The 20937-nt window shown below is 37.2% G+C and overlaps 1 protein-coding gene across 5 annotated transcripts in view; it reads left to right on the forward strand.

Moving 5' to 3' along the window:
* PHKA1 (phosphorylase kinase regulatory subunit alpha 1) overlaps positions 1–20937 on the forward strand; it is a 171829-nt gene that overhangs the window by 12127 nt on the left and 138765 nt on the right. For all 5 annotated transcript variants that reach the window (XM_070783780.1, XM_070783779.1, XM_070783781.1 and 2 more), the window contains exons 5-6: positions 11203–11285; positions 15302–15382. In XM_070783780.1, coding sequence (XP_070639881.1) covers positions 11203–11285; positions 15302–15382 — 164 coding nt within the window. The remainder of the gene's footprint in view (positions 1–11202; positions 11286–15301; positions 15383–20937) is intronic.

Here is a 20937-nt window from a genome sequence, read left to right on the forward strand (position 1 = left end):
TCTTTATCTTTCTATCTGATTACAGAGCTCCTTCATACTAAGGGCATTCAGGGTGGGAATTACCCCAGAATACTTTTCTCTTTTCTTGCAGAAATAAATACTTGGTGATAAAGCCTCCCTTTTTTTTCCCCTCTAGAACAACACACATCCCAGAGGTTGAATAACCTTTTCTTAAAATTATGTCTACTCACATACTCCTTTCTTTTGGAGGGGAAATTTCTCCCTGAATAAATGTATCTTTTAGGTAGGTTTGAGTGGCTCAGACGGTAAAGAATTTGCCATCAATGCAGGCGACCCGGTTTCGATGCCTGGGTCAGGAAGATCCCCTGGAGAAGGGAATAACTACCCACTCCAGTATTCTTGCGTGGAAAATCCCATGGAAAGAGGAGCCTGGTGGGCTAGAGTCCATGGTGTTGCAAAGAGCTGGACACAACCGAGTGACTAACACTGTCACTTTTCACTTAGGTAGATTTTATTTAATTTATTTAAGTAGAATGGTAACTATAATTCCATATCTAATATTCTAATACCAACTCTGGAGTGTTTTTCTACAAAGCAGTGTCTAAATATCCCTTGTGGTTTTTGAGCCTCAAAGGGAAGCAGAAATATACTAAAGAGGTTTATAAGAGACCATTCATTCAACAAAAGTTTGTTGATTCCTGACTTAACATTTGATTTTCAACACCATGAGCTGATTTTGATAAGTACTTGGCATAAGGTAGATATTTTATCAAGCAAGTCTTTGAGGAATAAGTTGAAATAAGTAGAAATTCACAATCCAAAAAAGGGAAGGGAATAACAATGACGATAGCATAGAAGTTTGAAATGTACTGGCCGTCAGGGTAAGGCTAGATATCTTCCTTGGTTAGAGTGTAAGATAGATCTGGAAAAACGGCAAGCGATGGAGCTAAAAACTTGGGGCTAAACTGTTTAAGGGCCTGTGTACCATGCTTTGGTTTCCCAAGTGGCTCAGTGGTAAAGAATCTGCCTGCCAATGCAAGAGACCCAGGAGATGTGGGTTCAAGCCCTGGATCGGGAAGATCCCCTAGAGAAAGAGATGGCAACCCACTCCATATTCTTGCTTAAAAATTCCATGGAAAGAGGAGCCTGGTGGGCTACAGCCCATGGGGTCACAAAAGTCAGACACGACTTAGCGATTGAGTACACATGAACATACCATGCTAAGTAGTTTGGAGTTTGGAGTTTAGTCTATAGTCAATAGAAAGCCACTCAAGATAAATAATAAAGAAAGTTTTAAATAGCAGGAAGATAGATTGGATGGAGGAGAACATTAAGATGGGGCTTCCCCTGTGGCTCAGTGATAAAGAATCCACCTACCAATGCAGGAGACAGGTTTGCCGCCTGGACCAGGAAGATCCCACATGCTGCAGAGCAGCTAAGCCCATGTGCCACAACTATTGAGCCTGTGCACTAGAACCTAGGAGCCACAACTGCTGCAGCCCTCGCGCCCTAGAGCCCATGCTCTGCAACAAGAGAAGCCACTGCAATGAGAAGTCTGTGCACTGCAACTAGAGAGAAGCCCCCATTCTCTGCAAGAAGAGAAAAGCCTGCACAGCAGCAAAGACCCAGCACAGCCAAAAATAAATAAATAAAAATTATTTTTTTAAAAGATAGAGGACTAGTTAGAAGTTTTTAAATACTTTAGGCAAGAAATGATGTAGAATGTATGTAAGGCAGTTGTCTTGAGGATAAAAAAGATTTGTGAGAGATAATTGAGAAGTAAAATATGAAAGATCTTTATGTAAAATTTAGCAATTCTCTGAACATTTTTGAATTCTTAGAAATCTCAACTTTGGTTCAAGGAAAGGCTTAGACAGAAGCTGATTGCAACTTAGAGGATAGTAGCAGAGGAGCTCCACAGACCCTCTCCCCAGCAAAATAACCATAAATGGTGAAAATTAATTTTAAAAAACCAAACATTTAAAGTCACTGGAAATTGTCCTAAGGGTACACAGCAAGTGGAGAAACATTTATTCAAAGATATCTAAATCTTAACAGTAAGAAAGTATAGCATTTGGGCCACAACTTGTTCCTTCCCCTGCCCCAAGTTCACCATGACAGAAGCACTATTTGAAGTGAATGCAACCAGGAATACAAGGCTCCCTCCCCACTCCACACCCCAGCTCTCAGTCTAAGGCTGTGATATCTCCCCAAGAGAGAGGTAGATTACCAGCACTTCTTACTCTCCCCAGCTCTGTGTTGCAGAATTTCTAATCCAGTCAAGAATGACTTAGAGGTTTAGAACTCCCTTCCTACCCCCTAGTACCACTAATGAAGTGGATGCTTAACCACAGGCAGAGCAGACCAAGAATACTAGGCCTGACCCACTTTTCTAGTAGCATGGATGGTAGGGCAGGCCATAAGAACAGAAAACTCCATAGCTCCTCCCAAAAGAACTGATTTTGGGAACAGAATGTGGAGAAGTTCAAGACTCAGAAACAATGAAGATTTTGGTTCTAAGAAATTAAGAGGAGTCTGATAACTCAATAATACAAGCAATAAGCTATCCTGTAGACTAGCTAGCCGTTTTAACAGAGAACCAAGGAAAGAGAGAGCTAAAAAGAGCCCTCCCAGGATTAGAACAACTGTCAAAGACTGGCATCAAAGACTACATGAAATGGGACCTGAATTTAATTGAATGAAACAGTCAACAATTTATGCCTCAGGGCCTTGTACAGTATAATAGAACAATTAATTGACAGTTAGTGGAGATTAACATCTGATACCAACAGAAACAGATCACAGATCCCTTCTCAGACTTATGGCTAAGATCAAGTGTAATGGATCACAGAAAGAGACAAGTTGCTAAAGCTAAAACCACTATCTTCCTGGGGTGACAGTGTACATATCCAGGGTAGCACCCTCTGAGGATCAACTTCAGGGGCTGCATACTATGGGGTAAATAACTTTCACTGAAATAATCCATGTCACTAAACAAATAAACAGGTAAACAATTCCCATAAGGGAAAGTATCAATATCTATATATTATCTATAATATCTGGTTTTCAGCAAAAATTTATGAGGCATGCAAAGAACCAAGAAAGCCTGAGCCAACAGAAGAAAAAGCAGGTGGTAAAAGCTGCCTTTGAGAGGAAGCATATGTTGAATTTAGGGAAAAAAGACTTCAAAGCAGTTACTATAAAAGTATCCAGAAAGCTAAAGAACACCATGCTTAAAGAAATAAAGGAATATATAATTATTGCATTTCATCAAATAGAGAATTTCAAGAAAGAGATAAAAATGAACCAAATCGAAAGTTGAAAAATATAGTAACTGAAATGAAAGACTCATTTTGTTGTTGTTTAGTCACTAAGTCATGTCCAACTCTTTTCGACCCCATTGACTGTAGCCCGCCAGATTCCTCTGTCCATGGAATTTCCCAGGCAAGAATACTGGAGTGGCTTGCCATTTCCTACTCCAGGGGTCTTCCTGACCCAGGGATCAAACCCACGTCTCATGCTTGGCAGGTGGATTTTTGACACTGAGCCACCTGGGAAGCCCAAAAGACTCACTCAGTTCAGTTCAGTTCAATCGTTCAGTCGTCTCTGACTCTTTGAAACCCCATGGACTGCAACATGCCAGGCTTCCCTGTCCATCACCGACTCCTGGAGCTTGCTTAAACTCATGTCCATCAAGTCAGTGATGCCATCCAACCATCTCATCCTCTGTTGTCCCCTTTTCCTCCTACCTTCAATCTTTCCCAGCATCAGGGTCTTTTCCAGTGAGTCAGTTCTTCATGTCAGGTGGCCAAAGTATTGGAGCTTCAGCTTCAGCATCAGTCCTTCCAATGAATATTCAGGACTGATTTCCTTTAGGATTGACTGGTTGGATCTCCTTGCAGTCCAGGGGACTCTCAAGAGTCTTCTCCAACACCATAGTTCAAAAGCATCAATTCTTTGGCACTCAGCTTTCTTTATAGTCCAATTCTCACATCCATACATGATTACTGGAAAAACCATAGCTTTGACTATATGGACCTCAGTAGAGAGATTCAATCGATTTGAGCTGGCAGAGGGAAAAATCAGCATACTTGAACACAGATCAACAGAGATTATGCTGTTTGAAGAGCAGGGAAAAACAATAAAGCAAAATGAATAAAACCCCAGAGAAATGTAGGACACCAACCGCTGCCAACTCATGTGTAATAAGAAAAGAGTAAGGAGCAGAAAACATGTTTGAAGAAATAATGGGACTTCCCTGGTTAAGAATCTGCCTGCCAATGCAAGGTACACAGGTTCAATCTGCGAAGTTTCTACATGCTGTGGGGCAACTAGGCCCATGTGCTGTAACTACAGAGCCCATGTTCTAGAGCCTGAGAGCCACAAGTACTGAGCCCATGTGCCTAGAGCTCATGCTCTGCAACAAGAAAAGCCACCACAGTGAGAAGTCCATGCACCACAACTATGGAGTAGCCCCTGTTTTCTGCAACTAGAGAAAGCCCATACATAGCAATGAAGATCCAGCATAGCCAAAAAAATAAAATCAATCTTTATTGAAATAAAAGAAACAATGGATGAAAACACCCCAAATTTAGTGCAAAACATTAATCTACATATCCGAGGAGCTCAAAGATTTCCAGGTAGGATAAACCGAGATTCATATCCAGAAACATCATAGTAAAAAAGTTAAAAGCTAAAAACAAACATCTTGAGAGCAATATGAGAAAAATGACTTCTTATGTATGTGAACGTCACTCAGTTGTGTCTGACTCTTTGCGACCCCATGGACTGTAGCCTGCCAGGCTCCTCTGTCCATGGAATTCTCCAGGCCAAGAATACTGGAGCATTCCCTTCTCCAGGGGATCTTCCCAACCCAGGGATCGAACCCAAGTATCCCGCATTGTAAGCAGATTCTTTACCATCTGAGCCACCATAAAGGGAACCCAAATAAGATTATCTGCTGACTTCTTTTCCAAAAAAAAGTAGAGGCCAGAAGACAGTGGAATGATATGTTTAAAAGGCTAAAGAAAGGAAGTATAACCAAGAATCTTATAACTATCTTTCAAAAAAACAAACTGAGATAAAGACATTCCCAGATAAATAGTGAGAGAATTTGTTCCTAATAGACCTATGTGAGGTGCTTAGTTGCTTCAGTCATGTCCGACTCTTTGCAAACTTAAGGGCTGTAGCCTGCCAGGCTCCTCTGTCCCTGGGATTCTCTAAGCAAGAATACTGGAGTGGGTTGCCATATCCTCCTCCAGGAGATCTTTCCGACCCAGGGATTGAACACACTCATGTCTCCTGCATTGGCAGGCGGGTTCTTTACCACTAGCATCGCCTGGGAAGCCCAGACCTACTTTACAAGAAATATTAAAAGAAGTTATTTATACTAAAATCAGGTGACCAAAAGCAGTAGCTGGAATCTACACACACACACACACACACACACAAACCAGACCACTGGTAAAAAATAATTATAAAATATGGTATAATTACATATTTCTTTTTTCTTATCTTAACTGACCTAAATGAGTTTGAGCAAGCTCCAGAGGTTGGTGATGGACAGGGAAGCCTGGTGTGCTGCAGTCCATGGGGTCACAAAGAGTCAGACATGACTGAGCGACTGAACTGAACTGACCTAAAAATCAATTGTATAAAACTTGTTTTATACAATAACTTGTATTGTTGTGCTTATAGCATATAAAAATGTAAATATATTTGATAATATCAGAACCAAGGAGGTGGGTGGGAGCAAAGCTATATTGAATTAAGAAAAAGATAACCAAATCATAACTCAACTCCACAGGAACAAATAAAGAGAATGAGAGATGGTAAATTAGAAAGACATCCTATATTCATGGATTAGAATGCTTACTGTTAAGATAGCAACATTCCCCAAACTGATCTATAGATTCAGTGCAATTCTTGTGCACATTCCAGCTGTCTTCTTTGTAAAAAATGACAAGCTGTTTCTAAAATGTATATGGAAATCCAAAGGACCCAGAATGGTCAAAACAATTTTGAAAAAGAAGAATAAAGTTAGAGGACTCACACTTTCTGATTTCAAAACTTACTTCCAGATATTGTGATACTGGCATAAGGATAGACACATAGAATAACAGAATAGAACTGAGAGTCCAGAAGCAACACATGGTCAGTTGATTTTTGACAAGGATGCCAAGATAGTTCAATGGGGAAAGAATGATGCTGGGAAAACTGAATATCCACATGTAAAAGAATGAAATTGGACTTCTTCTCTACCATAGACAAAAACTAACACAAAATGAATCATAGACTTAAATGTAGGAAGGAAAACTGTAAAAGGTTTTAATCCAGTGGGGCTTCTATAACAGAATACTGCAGAATGGGTGGCATAAAGAACAGGGATTTATTTTCTCAGAATTCTGGAGGCTAGAAGTCCAAGATCAAGAAATCAGCAGTGCTGGTTTCTGATGAATCCTCTCACCTTGGCTTGCAGACAGCCACCTTCCCTGCTATGTCTTCATATGGCCTTTTCTCTCTGTGTGTGCACTCCTGATGTCTCCTTTCATAAGTATACCAATCCCTATTGTATAAGGGCCCCACCCTTATGACCTCATTTAACATGAATTACCTCCTTAAACCTTAGACTTCCCTGGTGGCTCAGACGGTAAAGCGTCTGCCTACAATGTCAGAGACTGGGTTCAATCCCTGGGTTGGGAAGATCTCCTGGAGAAGGAAATGGCAACCCACTCCAGTATTCTTGCCTGGACAATCCCATGGATGGAGGAACCTAGTAGGCTATAGTCCATGGGGTCACAAAGAGTCGGACACAACTAAGAAACTTCACTTCACTTCACCTCCTTAAAAGCCTCACTTCTAAATACAGTCACATTGAGGGTTAGAGCTTCAACATATGAATTTTATGGGGGAAATTTTGAGTTTATAACAAACATTTAGAGAAAAATATAGGATTAAATCTTCCTCACCTTGGGTTAGGCCCTGTTAGATATGACACCAAAAGTATAAGCAAATAAAGGAAAAATAAAATGGAATTTGTCAACTTAAGATAAACTTGTGTTTAACAACTGTTGGGCTTCAAAGGACCCTTTCAAGAAAGTGAAAAAATACCCACAATATTTTGAAATATTTTGAAAATATTTTCAAATCATATATCTGGTAAGAAACTTGTATCTAGAGTATGTAAAGAACTCTCACAACTCAAGAGCAAAAAGATAACCTAATTTGAGGTGGGCCAAGAATCTGAATTGACATTTCTCCAAAAATAGTCACATGACCAATAAATATATGAAAAATTGCTGAACATCATTAGTCACTAGGGAAATGAAGATGAAGACCATAATGAGATACCATATCACACCCTCTGGGATGGCTGTAATCAAAAAGACAGAAAATAAATGTTTCTGAAGATATGGAGAAATTGGTACCTTCATATGTTGCTGATGGAAATGTAAAATAGTACAACCACTTTGTAAAAGAGTCTGGCAACTCTCATAAGGTTAAACAGAGTTACCATATGATCTAGCAGTTTCATTCTTAGGTATATATTCAGGAAAAATGAAAACATATTCACTCAAAAGCTTGTGCACATGCATGAATGTTCATAGCAGCATTGTTCGTAATAGTCAAAAAATAGAAACAACCTAAATGTATATCAACTACTCATTGGATAAATAAAATGTGATATACCTGCACAATTGAATGTTTTTAGCAATAAAAAGAAATGAAGTACTGATACATGCTTCAACATGGATGAACCTTGAAAACATTATGCTAAGTGAAAGAACCCAGACATAACAAGTCGTATATTGTATGATTGCATTTATAAGAATAGTATGGCAAATCTATAGAGATATAAAGTACATGAGTGATTGCTTGGCTGGGGGTGGGTACGAAATGATGGGACAAGTGTTGAAGGGAAATGGGGAGTGACTACTATGGATACAAGATTTCTTTGGAGGGATGGTGAAAATGTTCTAAAATTGATTATGGTAATGGTTGCAGAACTCTGCGAACCCTAAAAACCACTAAATTATTTACTTGAAATGGATGAATTATATGGTATGTGAAGAAGATCTCAATGTTACTGTTTTTAAAAATAAGGAAGAGAGAGGCTTAATTTTAGGCAAGTGCAGATCAGTCTCTGGAGTAGACCACAGGGTCAACCTCATTTCTAGATATTATAGTATATGCAGCACTGCCATCTTTGGCCTTACCCAAGCCCTACTTCATTTCACCTGTATATCTCACCTCTGCACCCTCTTTTCTACAAGCAGTGCCTTGGCTCCATAGAAGGGACAGGAACCAGATGTTATGTATGGTCTTGCTTCAAGAGACAGGTCCTCTCCTGTGCTTAACAGGGTTGTTTAAGATCATTCAGTAAATAATTACTGAATATCTACTATTCAAAATATTATTTAATATCATTCAAATTAGACTGTGAGATACTTTTAGGGGCTATATGAGATGTTTTGGGGGACTACAAATATGAATAAGATTTCTTCAAATTCAGGTAAAGATTTATCTGTGGTACAAAGTAAAAACTAAGTTCATAAGAACAAGAAAAATAAAATTCTGTGAAGCACAGAAAAAGGGAATCAATGAGAACATCACAAGAGGAGACAGCATTTGAACTGGGCCTTGAAAGAACAGTTAGGATTTCAAGATATGGAGAAAGCTGTGTAAACAGAATATCATGAACAAAAGGACAAATGGTAGATGTGTGTCATTTATATGGTATAGTGACTAGTTAGCTGCGACATGAGTCTAAGAGATTGTCGAAACCAGTTTCACACTTACTGCCTTATCTCAATCTATGTTCAAGTACCTTGGCACACAAAGCTGACAATGTAAAGCTATGAAGCTGATGTCCGATATTACTGCCTCTCTTTTTTTCCTCTCTATCCAAGAGGTTAAGGTGGGTCAATACTGCTACAAGAGAGACCCTTTGCTCCCCATGCTGCCCTATGCTGTGGTTACTGTTTTGACAGAGCCATGGATCAGGAGTTTGCAATCTGACGATCTGAATCATATAGTCATTTTTAATTTTAAACTTAACAGTTCTGTGATTTAAAATATTTGTCAATAGAGCAAAGATTTAAATGTGAAAAAAAAAAAGAAACTGAAAGCACTAGAAGCATTCATGGGATAAAGCTTTTCAATAAAAGCTTCTGAGAAGAAAAATATACTGTAAGCAAAATGGAACTTCAAAGAAACTGGGAAAAATACTTGCAACACATATGATGGGCAAAAGTCCAATTTCTTTAATATTTATTAATATATTAATAACAGAAAGATGGGCAATTCAATATAAATTGAAGGATATGAAAATACAAAAAGTTCATAGGAAAAGAAATACAGCTGGCTTATAAACATAAGACTCACAACCTTACTCAAAATAAAAGAGCTACAAATTAAAGTGCAAGGATATTCTGTCTCTGATCCATTAGAATAGTAAAGATCAAAAACTTTTATTAAAGCCTGTGTCTACAAACATGTTGGAAATAGGCAGGCAGTGCTGGTTGGTATGTAAACCGTGGAATTTCTTTGCAGAATAACATGGTGATGACTATCAACATTTAATGTACATGTGGTGAAATATTTAGAGAGAGGAGTACCAATGTTTGTAGCTTACTTAGAAATGTATCAAAAATTGGAAGGACTGTTGGATGGATATAGACGTGCTTTAAAAGTATAGTAAAATGTTAATGGTTGAGTCCAGATGGTGTGTAAAATCTACAGGTGCCACTATAAAATTCTTTCCTTTTTTGTTTGAAAATATTGAAAATAAAATGTTGGAAAAAATAACATGCATGAATATGTGACTCAGTAGTTAGGAATTTACCTTGATATACTGGTGCATGTGCACAAAGATATAAACACAGAGATATTCATTGCAGCATTGATAGCAGTGATGAAAGATTAGATGCAACCCAAATGTCTTTCATTAGGGAACTGGTTATACGCATAGCTTTTCAGTGGAATGCTACGTAGTCATTTTTTTTAAATGAGGCAGATATATTTGTCTCCAAGTTGTATATTAAAAAAGCAAGGTGCAACATAATATACTACTCTTTGCATAATTTTAATATATGTATAATGTATCTCTGAAAGGATACAGAGGAAACTGGTTAAGATTAGTTTCTTCTAGAGAGGAAACTTGGCAGGGTGGGAGTAATGTGATCCTGATTGGGAGAAAAACTTTCACTGTGTAATTGTTGGTATTTCCCTTGATGGCCGGGAGAGGAAAGGAGTTAGTTTTTAAACAAAAATGGATTAATGTGTACACACTTGGAAGCAGTATAGTATCTTGGTTAGGAACTCAGTCTCTGAAATGAAACAAAAGTTGACAGTCAGTTGAGTCCTATTTCCACTATGTATTAGTTTCATGACTTTAGGCAAATATTTAACTTCTGTAAGCCTCAGGCAGAAAACAGAGGTAACCACCTCTTAGAGTTGTTGTGAAAATTGAATGTATAATTCATGTAAAATATTTTATTTATAAGCTCTTTTTGTATAGTTCAAATTTAGATTATCATTCTTATTCTCCAAAATATGGTTTTGGGTTCTTAAAATCATAATGTTCACCCACTTCTTCTTATTTAGACTCCCTCCAAGCCTTCTATAAAATGTTTATCTTTCTTTTTCCAGACGCGTAGGTTTATACATTTAAACACAACACCAATTAGTTACCTATAGAATTAGAAGTCTGAGAATTTTCATTAAAACAAATATCAATCAAAATTCTTCCATTTTAAAACATGCTGGTGTCTCACTTAGTTGAAAACTAGCCTAGGACTGATTTGTGGTATTATTTTTATGTTTTAGAAATCAAAGTGCTTCTTGATTCCTAAGCAGGAGTAGGACTCTTTGGGAGTAAGGGGGTCAGTTAGTCACTATGGCTACCTTTAAAACCTGTAGTGATAATTGACTAGCTTTATAGGAATGATGCTAAAGCTGAAACTCCAGTACTTTGGCCACCTCATGCGAAGAGTTGACTCATTGGAAAAGACTCTGATGCTGGGAGGGATTGGGGGCAGGAGGAAAAGGGGACAACAGAGGATGAGATGGCTGGATGGCATCACCGACTCGATGGACATGAGTTTGAGTGAACTCTGGGAGTTGGTGATGGACAGGGAGGCCTGGCTTGCTGCAATTCATGGGATCGCAAATAGTCGGACACGACTGAGTGACTGAACTGAACTGAACTGAACTGAATTCCTTTATTCTCTTTTTCCTCAGGACTTCATATTATCCACAGCCTAGATGAAGTTAATTTCATACAGAACCTTGTGTTTTACATTGAAGCTGCATATAAAACTGCTGTAAGTACTCATTTTGGAATGAATTTTAAACACGTGATGTTTTAAATATACTGAACAACCTATTCCTTCTCCTAACGCTGCCCCTCATAGTGAACCAGTCTATAACGCTTCTGGCAGAAGTTGCCTTCAGCCTCTTTCGTTACTAAGCTCTGTTGTCCTTCTAGTGTTTATGGGAGCAGGATAGCTGCTGCTGCTGCTATGTCACCCCACTCCAGTACTCTTGCCTGGAAAATCCCATGGATGGAGGGGGCTGGTGGGCTGCAGTCCATGGGGTTGCTAAGAGTCAGACAGGACTGAGCGACTTCACTTTCACTTTTCACTTTCATGCATTGGAGAAGGAAATGGCAACCCACTCCAGTGTTCTTGCCTGGAGAATCCCAGGGACAGGGGAGCCTGGTGGGCTGCCATCTATGGGGTCGCACAGAGTTGGACACAACTGAAGCAACTTAGCAGCAGCAGCAGCTACTTAGAAATAAAGTTTAGTCATGTGTTTAGTATCATCTGTAGACATTGATTCAGTGCTTACTATACAAAAATAATTAATCTTTTTTACAACTACCATATGAGGTAGGTTTTTAATTAAGTCATTTTTTAATGAGGTCATAATATATTTAACATCTCTCTCAGAAATTACTATTCTTCATTGCACGATGCTCATTGTGTTGAAAATGGCTGTGTTATATATAGTTCAGTGTTTTGCTTGTTTAATTGTTTTAGTTTGATTAGTTGTTTTTTCAGGTGTGAGGGAAAATCTGGAGCCTGTCCTTCCTTATTTACCAGAAGTGAAGTGAAAGTCGCTCAGTCGTGTCTGACTCTTTGCGACCCCATGGACTGTAGCTCACCAGGCTCCTCTGTCCATGGAATTCTCCAGGCAAGAATACTGGAGTGGGTAGCCATTCCCTTCTACAGTGAAGGGTAATTCTTATATAGACATATTTGGTGCAAACAGATATTATTTGTTGATAGATTTTTGTTTTCTGATACCATAAGCCTGCTGTGATGCAGGGTAAAAACCAGGGTTTTCTGAGCTCTATTGCAGCCAAGGTTGCAGCAGTAGAATTAATGATATTTGTGCCTTCTCCTACTCTAATATTTGCTGCACAAACTACGGTAGAGCTGGGTTTAGGGGCAGATAACACTCACTATGGGATAAATATGGCTTACCTTTCTGAAACTTCATCTTTTGACTCAGAGATTTGATATTAAAAGTAACTTAAGGTAAATACCAAAATAAATACAAGTGTGTGTGTGCATGTGCAAGCATGTGTGTGCATATGAGTATTTCCAAGTTCTGTTCAATGAGAGAGCATAGAAGCCTGACACCACAGTGGCAATGAGCGCTGGTACTCAGGTCTTGAATGTAACTATCATTCTCTAATAAAAGGAATGAGAATTCCTTGTAAAAGTGGTTGATTCCGGGACTTGGACAGGGAAAATACAAGATGAGACTGTACTTGAGCATCTTATAATGACAGAAAGTGAGGAAGTGTTTTTAAAAATGGAGCATGTTAAAAGAACACAGGAGCCAATCTAGAAGAACTCCCAATGGCCAGAGCTGGAACAATTTGAGCAAAATAAATAATGGTAACATTTCATTACAACCCAGAGAATAACCTAAATATCTATAAGTTATACTGATATAAATAAATAGCTGAGTAAAAAAATGAGGGAGAAAGGATAGCACTTCCTTAGAGAAGGATTGCAGTTAATGAGTGTAGAGGTATTAAAGGAACTAGAAAATCACCATTGAAACACCACTATAATTGTTGCAAGGAATTCACTGATGGATGCTAAATTAGTGGATGGATATTCAAGGAGAAACAAGATATTTGCACAGTCATAAAGTGTATCTCTGAAGATATATATTAATTACAGGCATATCTCATTTAACTGTTTCACTCTCTTGCACTTAGCAGTTACTTATGATGTTTACAAATTGAAGGTTTATGACAACCCTATGTCAAGCAAGCCTATTGGTGCAATTTTTGAACAACATTTGCTCACTTCATGTCTCTGTCACATTCTGGTAATTCTTTTTTTTTTTTTTAAACTTTACAATATTGTATTAGTTTTGCCAAATATCGAAATGGATCTGCTACAGGTATACATGTGTTCCCCATCCTGAACCCTCCTCCCTCCTCCCTCCCCATACTATCCCTCTGCACCAACCAGTGCAGCAACCCCAAGCCTCCAGTATCGTGCATCGAACCTGGACTGGCAACTCGTTTCATACATGATATTTTACATGTTTCAATGCCATTCTCCCAAATCTTCCCACCCTCTCCCTCTCCAACAGAGTCCATAAGACTGTTCTATACATCAGTGTCTCTTTTGCTGTCTCGTACACAGGGTTATTGTTACCATCTTTCTAAATTCCATATATATGCATTAGTATACTGTATTGGTGTTTTTCTTTCTGGCTTACTTCACTCTGTATAATAGGCTCCAGTTTCATCCACCTCATTACATTCTGGTAATTCTTGCAGTATGTCAAATCCTCCACCAGCAAAAAGATTTTGACTCGCCCAAGTCTCAGATAATGGTTAGCATTTTCTAACAATAAGATATTTTTAAATTAAGGTATGTACATTTTTTTAGACTTAATACTATTGCACACTTAATAGACTACAGTATAGTATAAATATAACTTTTGTATGTAATGGAAAACCAAAAAGTCATATGATTTGCTTTAATGCAATATTTGCTTTATCACTGTGGTCTATAACTGAATCCACAATATCACCAAAGGATGCTTGCAATTAGTATAATAATATAATAGGAAAATGGTAATAGTAGAATGGAGAAACTCTGTAGACACTACCTTAACCAAGTGATGAAGGTTAATGTTACAAGTAATAAGACATCAACATTGTGTACCCCTGATATGATGCACTAAGAAGGAGCATAATGTTTGTAGAATTCTAGTATTCTTGCCAATAATGCATAACCTCAATCTAATCAAGAGAAGATATCAAGGAAATCCAAACTGAGGGAAATCTATTAAATATATGACCATTAATCTTCAAAAAGTGTCAAGGTATAAAAGACAAGGCTTGAGAAACTGTAACTGGAAGAGATTTAAGGAGGCATGACAAATGCAGCGTGGTATTCTGGATTGCATCCTGGAATATAGTAAGACTATCAGTGGAAAAACTGGTGAAATCCTATGAAAGTCCATAATTCAGTTACTAATATTTTACTCATGTAAATTTCACTTTGACAATTGTACTATGGCCTGACGTGCTGCAATTCATGGGGTCGCAAAGAGTCGGATACGACTGAGAGACTGAACTGAACTGAACTATGTCAAGTGTTAACCTTAAGGGAAGCTGAGTGAAAAGTGTATAGGAACTCACTACTATTTTTGAAACTTCTCTGTTACTCTAAAGTTATTTGGAAATGAAAAGTTTTTTAAAAGTAATTTTAAACGTTATCTATCGAGGAGCTGTATAGCACTATGGTTAAGAATGTAGGCTTTGGAGAACTTGGTCTCTAATTTTAGCCCTGTCATTCATTAACTATGTGACCTTGAGTGAGTTGCTTAACCTCTCTTTGTACCTCAGTTTCATCATCTATAAAATGTAAGGATTAAGGATGATAATAGTGTAAAGTGCATAAGTAAGTTCTTGGTACATTGTCATTGCCAATAGAGAATAAAATTAGAATGGATATTTAAGATAAAATATTTGGGTTGATGTTTAGGCTCTGTTTCTTAGACCCCCTAGATATCCGCTTTGGTGAAAAATTTTGATAAGCACCTCTTTAGATGAACTAAGTTACAGTTCTTAGCCATCAAGCTATCTTCTAACTTCTTGGAGTCCCCAGTAGAACTGAAAGCTACTGGGGAAATAGTTATAGGGGGAACTCAACTCCTTGGCCTCTCCTTAATAAGCATTGTGGGCAAACATATGTATGGCAAGTTAGCTAATATTTATGCCTTTTATTCAAGGGTTGTATATCTAGTAAGCATTTAGTAGTGGTGACTTGCTAATGGTGTGTTGGTTATTTTATGCCAGGACTTCGGGATATGGGAACGTGGAGACAAGACCAATCAAGGAATCTCAGAATTGAATGCCAGTTCAGTTGGAATGGCAAAGGTAAACTTTTCCTCACTCTTCTTTTACCAAGTGTGGGATAAGTCTCATACACTTTTGCCATAGATAAAGCCTTAACATGAATGTGGACTATCATCAAAGTAATTGATCTTTTAAATCATAGGCAGTGTCCAGAGTCTCCCATATAATTATGGGCATGTAGGTAAAGACTTCTTTCATAAGCTCTAGATTTGTATGTACAACTGCTTTTGTAGCATATCTCTATTTACATATCCCACAAGGACCTCAGAAAACATGTCTTAAACTAAAATCATCTCTACTACAGCAAAAACAATCAAAAGGAGGCTTATTTTCCCTTCCACACACCAAGTTGACAAAGCTTGATATCAGGAAACCATCTCTCAATTCTCCACCCCACTCACTCTCCTGCATCCCCTCTACTGTTATCTTCATCATCATTATCTTCCACTTGGCTTCATCGTTTCCTTCCATCTGCTACTGCCTTAATTTTAGCTTTTATCTCTGAAAGCAGCAAGAAGGCATAAAACTGGATAGCAGGAATAGGATCAAACATATCCATTATAATGATAAATATACATGACTTAATTTGTTTCTCCTACCTAAAAGCAAAGACACAGGTTGATTTAAAAAACAAAGAAAGGAAATTCAGTCTATACCTATACCACTTCTAAGAGCTCTAAGACAGCAAAGTGCCAAAGAAAAATTTAAATCAGAAAGATGGACAAAGTCTGGCCAAAATAAACAAAAAAGAATACAGATGACTATGAATTCAAATGAAGTACAATTTAAAGCCAAAAGTATTACATGGAACAAAGGGGACAAAGAGGGTCAAGATAGAATGAGAAAGTCTGGCCTGGAATGTAGTTTCAATTAATATAGAGCAAAATGTATTAAAAATACAAGGCAAAATAGAAACAGTTATAAGGGGACAGCTTAACACTGAGAGGCAATGACAGATAAAATAAAACCAAAAATAAGGTTATAGAAAATTTAAACTATATAATTAATATGGTTTAATAAATTTATATGTAATTTTGTCCTCATAAAATATGCATTCCCTGGGTAAGTGTTTTTCTTTTTAATGTATTTTTGATTACCAAAATGATACAGATATTGAGCTAATTTTTAAAAATTAAATCATACTCTAATTTACCTCTATGAAACCTGATTTTTTAAATACAGCAGCCTCAAATTTTACTGAACAACATAACCAAACATCTTCTTTCATACAAATAATCTAATTCAATGTTTTCAGTTGCCATACACATTTAATAATTACTCTATTGATGATAATGCTTTAATGAGGATCTTTGTACATACATTCTGGTGAACCTGCATGAATATTTTTGTAGGATAGATTCCTAAAAGTGAAACCATTGGGTTAAGGGATGTACACTTTAAAACTGCCCTCCAAAACAATTTCCACCAGTTTACATTTTCCCCATTCATATATGATGGATACAGGCTTCCCTGGTGGCTCAGACAGTAAAGCATCTGCCTGCAATGCAGGAGACCTGGGTTTGATCCCTGGGTAAGAAGCATCCCCTGGAGAAGGAAATGGCAACCCACTCCAGTAATCTTGCCTGGAAAATTCCATGGACAGAGGAGCCTGGTAGGCTACAGTCCATGGGATCACAAAGAGTTGGACACGACTGAGCAACTTCATATGATGGATATATGCCATCATGTACCATCTGTATCATTTTCCTCAAACCCTCACTAACTCTGAATATTATCAATATTTCTGAGTAATTTGATTTAAAATTTTTTAACCACTGAAACATTTTTCTACATTTTATTTTGAAATCATTTGGGAAACTTGTAAGGACTGTGTGAAGAATTCCCATATAGCCTTCATTCAAGTTCCCTACTTGTTAACATTTGTTTGTTCTTTCTGTTTACACATACACATTATTTTTTCCTGAACCAGTTGAGAATAAACTGCAGACATTGATGCTTCATGCCTCCTAAATATTTCAGTATAAATTTCTTCAAAGACAGTCCCATCACCATGGTCCAATCATCAAAATCAGGAAATGAACACTGGCATCATACTACCACGTAATCCAAAGATCCCATTCAAATTTCTTTAATTGTTCCAATAACATCATTTATAGCCAAAATCAAAAACAAACAAAAGCCCTTATTATTCAGAATCCAATCCAGGATAACATGTTACATTTAGTTGTAATATCTCTTTGGATTTCTTTAACTTGGAATAATACTTCAGACTTGACTTACCTTTTATGATCTTGGCATTTTTAAAGATTATAGGCCAGTTGTTTTATAGGATGTCCTTCAGTTTGATTTTGTGTGATATTTCCTCATGATTTGAATCAAGCTATGCATTTTTTACAATAATACCACAGAGATAATGACGTGTCCTTAGTACATCATCAGGAAGTACAGCTGTGGATTTATCTCATTACTGTTTATGTTGTTTGATGACTTCATTAAGGTGGTATCTGCCATATTTCTCTGCTGTAAATTTCCTATTTCCCCCTTGTAATTGTTAATTATTTTGTTCCTGGATGATATGTGTACAACCCATTAGGTGTCAGTTAGACATGATTTCTCCAAGGAAAGTTTCCAGAATTACCTCTATCCCAAAGATTAAGTCAGTTCTGTCTCATAATTGAGAAGCTACAAATAACTAATAAATATTTGAAAGAATATTCAACCTTGGTAGCAAATTAATGCAACTGACTCACCATTTTTCTATCAAATTAGGAAAAATTTCAGAGGTAATACTTGGTTTGCATGAAAGAAGTTAGTGCACAGCTGGTGTTAGTTATATTGGTACAAACTGCATGGAAGGGAATGTAGCATTATGTCTTAAAAATTGTTTATACCCTTTGAACCAGTGATTCTATTACAGGGAATTAATGCTTAAATGACAACTCATTCTACTCTGTTTTTATGAGTTTAACTTTTTTAGGTTCCACACAGAAGTGATATAATATTTGCCTGACATCTCATTTAGTATAAAGCCCTCAAGGTACATCCAAGTTGTCATAAATGATAGGATTTCCTTCTTTCTTATGGCTGAATGATAATCCATTACACACACACACACACAGGCAGGTGCCCACACATATACTTCACATTTTCTTTATCCATTCATCTGTTGATGGAAACAAATCATTTCTCTATATTATCAATGATGCTGCAGTAAACATAGGAGTGCATATATTTCGATATCCTGTTTTTATTTCCCTTGGATATATACCCAACAGAGAAATTTCTGGATCATATGGGAGTTCTATTTTTTATTTTTTCTGAGTAACATCCATAGTTATTATTTTCCATAGTTGCTGAAACAACTTGTATTTCTCTCAAGTGTGTACAAGGCTCTCTTTTATCTACATCATCACCAATACTTATCTTTTTTTATGATAACCATTCTGAAATATGTGAGGTGATTGTGGTTTTGACTTGTATTTCCCTTTTGATTAGTCATGTTGGGCATCTTTTCATGTTCCTGCTGGCCATTTCTATGTTCTCTTTGGAAAAACTGTGTAGTCAATTCCTTTGCCCATTTTTAATTGAATTATTTGTTTTTATGTTATTGAATTGTATGAGTTCTTTATATATTTTTGATATAAACTTCTTATTAGATATGTGTTTCACAAAAAGTCTCTCCCATGCTGTGGGCTGCCTTATGTCTTTTGTTTTTCTTTTCTTTTTTTAATTTATTTTTATATTGAAGGATAATTACTTCACAGAAATTTCTTGTTTTCTGTCAAACCTCAACATGAATCAGCCATAGGTATATATATATCCCCTATCTTTTGAACCTCCCTCCCACCCCATCCCACCCCTCTAGATTGATACAGAGCCCCTGTTTGAGTTTCCTGAGCCATACAGCAAATTCCCTGTTGGATATCTATTTTACATATGGTAATATAAGTTTCCATGTACTCTTTCTGTACATCTCACCCTTTCTTTCCCTCTCCCCATGTCCATAAGTCTATTCTCTATGTCTGTTTCTCCATTGCTGCCCTGGAAATAAATTCTTCAGTACCATTTTTCTAGATTCCATATATATGCATTAAAATATGGTATTTATCTTTCTCTTTCTGAGTGACTTCACTCTGTATAATAGGTTCTAGGTTCATCCACCTCATCAGAACTGACTCAAATGCATTTCTTTTTGTGCCTTAGTAATATTCCATTGTGTATATGTACCACAACTTCTTTATCCATTCATCTGTCGATGGACATCTAGGTTGCTTCCATGTCCTAACTATTGTAAATGGTGCTTAAATGAACAATAGGATACATGTGTCTTTTTCAATTTTGGTTTCCTCAGGGTATATGCCTAGGAGTGGGATTGCTGGGTCATATAGTGGTTTTATTCCTAGTTTGTTTAAAGGAGTCTCCATACCGTCTTCCATAGTGGCTGTATCAATTTACATTCCCACCAAGAGTGCTAGAGCGTTCCATTTTTTCCACACCTTCTCCAGCATTTATTGTTTGTAGACTTTTTGATGATGGCCATTCTGACCGGTGTGAGGTGATAGCTCATTGTAGTTTTGATTTGCATTTCTCTAATAATGAGTGATGTTGAGCATCTTTTCATGTGTTTGTTAGCCACCTGTATGTCTTCTTTGGAGAAGTGTCTGTTTAGGTCTTTTTCCCACTTTTTGATTGGGCTGTTTGTTTTTCTGGCATTGAGTTGTATGAACTGCTTGTATATTTTGGAAATTAATCCTTTGTCAGTTGTTTCATTTGCTATTATTTTCTCCCATTCTGAGGGTTGTCTTTTCACCTTGCTTATAGTTTCCTTTACTATGCAAAAGCTTTTAATTTTCATCAGGCCCCACTTGTTTAATTTTGGTTTTATTTCCATTACTCTAGGAAATGGGTCACAGAGAATCTTGCTTTGATTTATGTCATCGAGGGTTCTGCCTGTGTTTCCCTCTAAGAGTTTTATAGTTTCTGGTCTTATATTTAGGCCTTTAATCCATTTTGAGTTTATCTTTGTGTATGCTGTTAGGAAGTGTTCTAATTTCATTCTTTTACACATAGCTGTACAGTTTTCTCAGCACCATTTATTGAAGAGGCTATCTCTGCCCCACGGTATATTCTTGGATCCTTTGTCAAAAATAAGGTATCCATAGGTGCATGAGTTTATTTCTGGGATTTCTGTCTTGTTCCATTGGTCAATATTTCTGTTTTTGTGCCAGTACCATACTGTCTTGATGACCGTAGCTTTGTAGTATAATCTGAAGTCAGGAAGGTTGATTCCTCCAGCTCCATTCTTCTTGCTAAAGACTGCTTTGGCTATTCAGGGTCTTTTGTGTTTCCATATGAATTGTGAAATTTTTTGTTCTAGTTCTGTGAAAAATGCCATTGGTAATTTTATAGGGATCACATTGAATTTGTAGATTGCATTTGGTAGTATAGTCATTTTCACAATATTGATTCTTCCTTCCCAGGAACATGGAATATCTCTCCATCTGTTTATGTCATCTTTGATTTCTTTCATTAGTGTCTTATAATATTCTGTGTACAGTTCTTTTGTCTCGTTAGGCAAGTGTGTTCCTAGATATTTAATTCTTTTTGTTGCAGTG

The sequence above is a fragment of the Bos indicus genome, chromosome X (genome assembly GCF_029378745.1).
Source record: "Bos indicus isolate NIAB-ARS_2022 breed Sahiwal x Tharparkar chromosome X, NIAB-ARS_B.indTharparkar_mat_pri_1.0, whole genome shotgun sequence".
Classification (NCBI taxonomy): Eukaryota; Metazoa; Chordata; class Mammalia; order Artiodactyla; family Bovidae; genus Bos; species Bos indicus.